The sequence below is a fragment of the Rhamphochromis longiceps genome, linkage group LG10 (assembly GCF_057381845.1).
Source record: "Rhamphochromis longiceps isolate RC_006_pf linkage group LG10, R_longiceps_female_GT1.1, whole genome shotgun sequence".
Taxonomy (NCBI): domain Eukaryota; kingdom Metazoa; phylum Chordata; class Actinopteri; order Cichliformes; family Cichlidae; genus Rhamphochromis; species Rhamphochromis longiceps.
The window spans coordinates 30,933,120-30,939,669 of NC_140566.1; the positions used below are offsets into that span (position 1 = coordinate 30,933,120).

At 43.4% G+C, this 6,550-nt stretch overlaps 1 protein-coding gene across 4 annotated transcripts; it reads right to left on the reverse strand.

The window, feature by feature from the left end:
- Positions 1 to 1,723: 1,723 nt before the first annotated feature.
- Positions 1,724 to 5,838, reverse strand: LOC146661197 (uncharacterized). 4 transcript variants are annotated; one of them, XM_085421286.1, is made up of 3 exons: positions 5,405 to 5,838; positions 5,247 to 5,310; positions 1,724 to 4,944 (listed from the first exon to the last, which is right to left on the reverse strand). In XM_085421286.1, the coding sequence occupies exon 3, from the start codon at positions 4,131 to 4,133 to the stop codon at positions 2,376 to 2,378; it is 1,758 nt and encodes a 585-aa protein (XP_085277412.1). In that variant the 5' UTR covers positions 4,134 to 4,944; positions 5,247 to 5,310; positions 5,405 to 5,838; the 3' UTR covers positions 1,724 to 2,375. The 4 variants fall into 4 exon arrangements, with proteins under 4 accessions (XP_085277412.1, XP_085277411.1, XP_085277413.1 ...); XM_085421285.1 differs by having other exon boundaries at positions 5,400 to 5,838; XM_085421287.1 differs by lacking the exon at positions 5,247 to 5,310 and having other exon boundaries at positions 5,400 to 5,838.
- Positions 5,839 to 6,550: the final 712 nt, after the last annotated feature.

Genomic DNA, 6,550 nt, shown 5'->3' on the forward strand with positions numbered 1-6,550 from the left:
ATCAGCATCCAGATTTTGTTTTCCCGCTCTGTACTGAAGACTAAATGAATAGGTGGAAAGACTGGACAGCCACCTATACCCTGTTGCATCAAGCTTTGCAGAGGTCAAAATGTATGTAAGAGGGTTGCTGTCAGTCACTACTACAAAGTCTGTACCATATAGGTAGTCAGAGAATTTTTCCGTGACTGCCCACTTAAGGGCCAAAAACTCCAGCTTATGGGCTGGGTACTTTCTCTCACTCTTTGAAAGACCACGACTTGCAAAAGCTATGACCCTGGACTGTCCATCTTGTACCTGATATAAGGCAGCACCAAGGCCAATGGTACTGGCGTCCGTATGTAAAACATATGGAAGCTGGGGGTCTGCAAATCCCAAGATTGGAGCGGAGGTTAGCTTTGCTATTATTTGGTCAAAGGCCTCCTGACATTGAGGTGTCCAACGCTGACCAAAGGGTTCCTTTGGGTTGCGATACTCTGAATTTGCGTGTGTCCTTGGCTTGTTGTTCCGCTTCCTAATTGGTGGGTAGCCCGAGGTTAGTTCGTTAAGTGGTCTGACAATGACAGAGTACCCCTGAATAAACCTTCGATAATATCCAGCAAATCCTAAAAAGGACTGAAGTTCCTTAAGATTTGTGGGGATAGGCCAGGTCTTTAAGGCCTCAACTTTGTCAGGGTCAGTCTCTACTCCTCTTGCGGAAACAATGTGACCAAGGTATTTTACCGAGGTCTGAAAGAATTTGCACTTTTCTGGTGCCAGTTTCAAGCCATATGACATCAGTCGTTGCAGGACATGTTTCAAACGCTGTTCATGTTCCTCCAGGGATGATGAGAAGACAATCAGGTCATCAATGAACACCAGAACCTCTTTGAGATTCATATCTCCTACACACTTCTCCATCAATCTCTGGAACGTCGAAGGCGCATTTGTGATCCCCTGAGGCATCCTATTAAATTCCCAAAATCCAAGTGGGCAAACAAATGCGGTCTTATTCTTGTCCGCTTCCTCCATCTCGACCTGGTAGTATCCAGACTTGAGGTCTAGGACCGAAAACCACTTAGAACCTGCAAGAGCACTGAATGCATCTTCCAATTTTGGAAGGGCATAAGCGTCTTTGATGGTCTGCAGGTTCAGCTTTCTGTAGTCTACACACAGACGAACAGAGCCATTCTTTTTACGAACGACAACAATGGGGGAAGCAAACGGGGACTCAGATTCTCGTATAACACCAGAATCAAGGAGTTCCTGTAGATGTTGTCTCACAGCATCCACATCATTGGGGTGTATGGGACGTGCTCTCTGTTTAAAGGGTGTCGCATCACTGAGTTTGATATGGTGTTTGACTTTGTCAGTGTGTCCAAAGTCCAATTCGTTCTGAGAGAAGACATTTGGCATGTCGTTTAACATGTTTGTAACTCGCTCCTTCCATTCAGTGGGTAAGGGCGAATCTCCAAAATCAAAGCTCAGTTCTGAGGAAGACTTAGCTTGAAATTTAGAGCAGTCTGGTTCTCTGACAGTTTGCTCTTTGTGTAGCACTTGCAAGATAGCATTAACATCTGCCAAAGGTGTTTTGGGGGGTATGACAATGTCATGGTTGGTTTCATTTCTCACTACGACAGGGAGAAGACACTGACGTTTGCGTGGTAAAGTGACTGCAATTGCTGAAACTAGCAAGCCATTTGGTAGTGAAGAAGCTGAAGGATGTTCAAGGACAGCATCTCTTTGCATGTTCACGGGATTTACATTGACAGAGGCCTCCAGGACAACAGTCTGTCCTGCAGGAACGACTGCAGGCATCTTACCTGTCAGTTTTGCACAACCAAGGCTACCAGAGTTAAAGTTTCTTTGTCGCATCTCAAGTATTTGGAGAACTGCTTGATACCCATTAAACAAAGGCTGAAAGGGTGAAAGCTTCTGGTAATTAGCATAGAGGGCATCAAGGGTGTTTGTGCCTATGAGTACCTGCTCATGGGCTGTAGAGCGGAGATGGGGGATAACCAAGGCCAGAGTGTGAACATCAATATCAGAGCCTACAAACTCTTTAGGAAAGGTGATGGTAAGCTCAACATATCCTAAGTAAGGGACAGACTGGCCATTGGCACCCTCCACTTCAAGCAACTCATTTAAGGGATGAATGGTCAGATCTGCAAGATGTTCTTCATAAAAAGACTGGGGTACAGTTGTGACTTGTGAACCCGTGTCCAAAAGACAGTTTGTGTCTCTTCCTGCAATAGTTACTTGAGCTGTGGTCTTAGTTCCTACAAGGCCATGTGGAAATTTTGATCCTTCCACTTTAACGTTTTTAATGGCAGGTTTCAGGATTTTGGGACTGACATTGCGAGACTCCACTCCCATATGTCCCTCTATGGGAGTAGGCTTCAGTTTAAATGTGCCTCACTTCGGGAAGCATTAGAGGCTTCCCAAGCAGCCTGTTTTTCTTTCAGCTGTTTTTTCTTAGCTGCTACAAGGGAAGGATTTGGAGCTTTATCACAAACTGAGACAACATGGCCATCCTCCCCACACTGGAAACAGTACCATGGACGTGGTCTACTGTTAGCTTTAAATGTGGAGGGATGCTGACTGGCCACTTTTGGTTTCACACCGTGGGTGTCAGGTGTGACGGACCTCGCTTTTTGCTGCTTAGGTTGTTTCGTCTTATGATTCTCAGATACAAGACTGTTAAGCTGAATGCTGAGGTCAGCAACTTGTTGCTTTAGCGTCTCAAGATCAGATTTGTCCACCAGATTATTGGTGGGGTGAGCGAGTTGCACGTGTGACGTGGCGTGCTGCTTTCTAGAGTTTTGGGCAGACTTAGCATGACTAAAATGCTGCCTCATGCGGCTCAGTTTTGCAGCCTGTTTATCTTCTTCTGTCCTAAGAAGAAGCAGCAGCTCTGCAAAGGAAGGTGGGTTTTCTTTTTTTTGTTCTAGCTGAAGATCGATTATTAGTGCATTCTCCCAACAACCTCGAATGAACTGCTTTAAGAGCTGTTGGTTAAAATCATGAGCGGACACACCACCACGTCTCATGGCTCTACTTAATGCAGTGTGCAGCCTCTGCAGGAAAACAGAAGCTCTCTCTCCATCATTTTGAAATGTGCTCATGAACCTAGCATGCAGCTCATCACCATCTTCGACTGTTCCGTAGGCAGAGTCAAGCAACTCAAGATAGGCAGAGGGTCTAGACTGTGGACTCAGATGTTTAATCATCTCGGAAGCAGGAGGAAGCAGACTGTCAAGTATACGATGTGTGCAGTGCAGATCAGACACAGAAGGATCTCTAATAAGGATTTCAACACTAGCTCGCCACGTATCATAATCTGCCTCATGGCTAGGACGTGGGCTCTTGCCCGAATAAGCCCTGAGTCTACCAGATGATGCGAACTGGGGTGAGCTCTCATTGCTGCGCACTACATGCTCAACAACTACTCGCTGAACAGCAGTTGGATTAACATCAATTATGGGGCTAGAAGCGGCCCCAGAAGAAGCTGGAAGAGTCTGTGAGGGGCTGAAATCAGTCAGGTTTTCACTGAAATTGGGAGAGGTAAGAGATTTACTTGCGTTATTTGGTGATGTCAAAACTGTGGAGTCTAGAGGTACACCTGATTGAGGGTCCTCAGAAAATGAAACGTCTCCCTTGCTGGTTAAGTCTTTCTGTGGAAGTGGGCTCTGTACAGTTGAGGATTCTGGACCAGTTTGAGATGACTGGGAAATAGCACTTCCTGCCGATGAAACCAGATTTTTAAGTTCTTCCTTTAACATCTCCTCTAATGAATTTCCACTCAGTTTGGCAATTTCACGGAGCTGTTCCATGTACATTTTAGTGGCTTTGTTTCTGGCATCAAGGGAGTAAACACTTCCTAAGGCCTTTAACTCATACACGATGCCTGCTTGGGTTGTACTTGGAAGCCGCAGAGGTAACAGTGGCTCCAATGTGTGCATGGCAGTCTCATGTGTAAACTCGATGATCATGTGCTTATGGTAATCTGACTCAGGATCGTCTAGACGAAAGTAACGGTTGATGGAACCATATTTTTGGAGGAAAGTGGACACTTCCTCATCAGTCTCTGATCCTGTGATCCCACTAACAACTACAGAATTGGGAATTCTGACGGATTCACTTAGCACAACATCCATTTTCTCTCTAGAAGTTATAGCTCAGATTAAGCACTTTTAAACACCACACACAAATTGTCTAGCACTTAAACACACACAACCATGCTCCTGGCTGGCTCGCCAAAGCTCTCACTGTAACACAGTAAGGGGAATTGTTGAAAAGAATATATCAATGGGCCAATAGGCTCGACTATAGGAGCACAGGGGTGTGTTCAAATGAGACACAGAGACAAGAATGTAACTCAAAAGAACCAGCCAACTTTAGTGACATAAACCATAAGGTTGACAAGCACAGGTTAAAGACACTTTACAATGGTAGAAAGGAAACTTACAAAAATTAAAAGAAAAGTAAAACACAAACTACTAAAGCAATGACTTGGCCAAGTGTTATTTTTGGTTTTCAATGTTCGGGTTTCAATGCTCGGGTGCACCCTAGTAACCTGACTCCTTAACTCTTATAGAAACAGATTACACAAATCCAATGCACATTCAAATGAAAATTTCACACTCTTTTCACATGTGGAGAATGCTCTACACAACAGCTCATTATTTAAAGTCCCAAATAAAAAATGTCCAAGGGGTAAAGTCCAAAAAATTCCCAGGGTGTGAAAGAAAATAGGGATGAAAGAATGTCAGTCAGTGGTCTTATGTATAACCAGCTGTGCGTGAAAGTGTGAGTGATACAGTCCTACCACACCGCAAGGTGCAGCAGATCATCAAGTGGAAAAGAAGCGAATCTCAGTCTCTCTAAGTCCAGGTGGGAAGGCTCGCCATCTATTTCACCGGAGGAATCCACCTCAGGAACAAATCAGCATACAAAAAAAAACCTGACCTGTCAACAGACAGGGTCAGAAGAGCAATTCAAATATTAATTATGCTGTTCTAGCTATAATTCACAACTTAGGATTTTGTTTAAATCACATTCAACATAAATTTGCAATAAAAATACTCAATTTTGCAAAAATAAAACATCTCTCTTACATAAACTATGCATTAAACCAAGTAAAGTCAGTGCATATGCATATATGTCGCATATGCGACAATTATTAATCAAACAATTGAGATTAATTCAGTTTCTCAACGATAAAATGTGAAACAGACATGAACTAACTGAGACATACAACATGTGCTCACCGATCTCAGCGCATCACGGCCGAAGACAATGGCATAGTGTCTCTCGGTCGGAAAATGCAGGGCTCTAAATAACGTAACAGGACATGTTTTCTCTTTAATAACCGTAATACGACATGAAGGAAAAATAAACATAAGTTGCGCTTCAAGTGTTACCTTACTTCTGGAAGCAGATTGAGATGAACTTCCAGGCAGTTGATAGCAACCAGAGCTAACAAAGGCTAACAGTTTAGCTCCACGCGGTACTTTTTAAAGTCACCAGAAAAATGCAGCATTTGCCTGCTTACTCACTGTGGCTACTTTTAACATGAAAGGTAGCTGATAACCAGTGAACTTATGTGCAACACAGTTGGTTGCAACTTATATCTAATACTTTTTTCCAGCTCAAAAGCTTCAGTCTCTCTTTTCTCCTGCCAGCACGCGACTACCTCCACACATAGCAGCAAACACAGAGCACGTAGGTGGGACATACAGCGGCAGACTGCTCTCCCATTGGTCAAAACATACTGGGACCTGTGCATTTCGATTGGTTGGGCAGGCTGTCCATCTCTCCTCATATCAGTCCTTAAAGTGGTACCCTCATTGTATGTGGGTTACACATATTTCTAAGATTTTTAGGGCGGAGAACAATAACCTCAGTTTTATCTGAATTTAGAAGCAGAAAGTTAGCGGCCATCGCAACCCTCATGTTAACTTTTATCAAGTGGGAAAAAAGTTAGCATTCATCCTCCAGCTTCACTGTTTATGTTATGCTAACATAGCTGTGTCGCTAGTGATCACGTAGCACATCATTATATACCAGCTAGCCCAACTTCAGTAACCCTACAAACATCACCGCTGTTTAGTTTTCTGTCTTCATTTACGTCGAAAGTGATTCCAAAGCTGTATGTTTAAATTTTTTCAGAACATGCTATATCTTGTTTAGGTGGAAGCCAGCGAGCTAACTTCCTGCTAACTTCTAATTTCCTTAGATTTAACAAATTCTGTTTTCATGGATGCCTGGATGTTAAACTTAATTGTTACACCTGGTAAAGCATAAACGCTGATCATTTTATTAAAGATGAAAGAATTTAGAAAGTTTTTAACTCTCAGTGATGCCGCAGTGTTCGTTTGACTTTGAGACCTGAAGCAGATGGAGTCTTGGACCCAGATTACACTGCGGGGCTCCTGACTACGGTAGCCGTAATGCTCCGAAAATCCATCAAGCTCACTGAAGTCGTTTTGATTTTTGAGCGCTGTGTACCACAAAGTCAGTTTGAGGTCAGTAAGCACAAGCAGAATTCATACATAAGGCACACTGTTGATTT

What these genes read in the sequence shown, in the direction of transcription:
- LOC146661197 (XM_085421286.1), bottom strand. Translation starts at nt 4,133, where the DNA reads ATGGATGTTGTGCTAAGTGAATCCGTCAGAATTCCCAATTCTGTAGTT.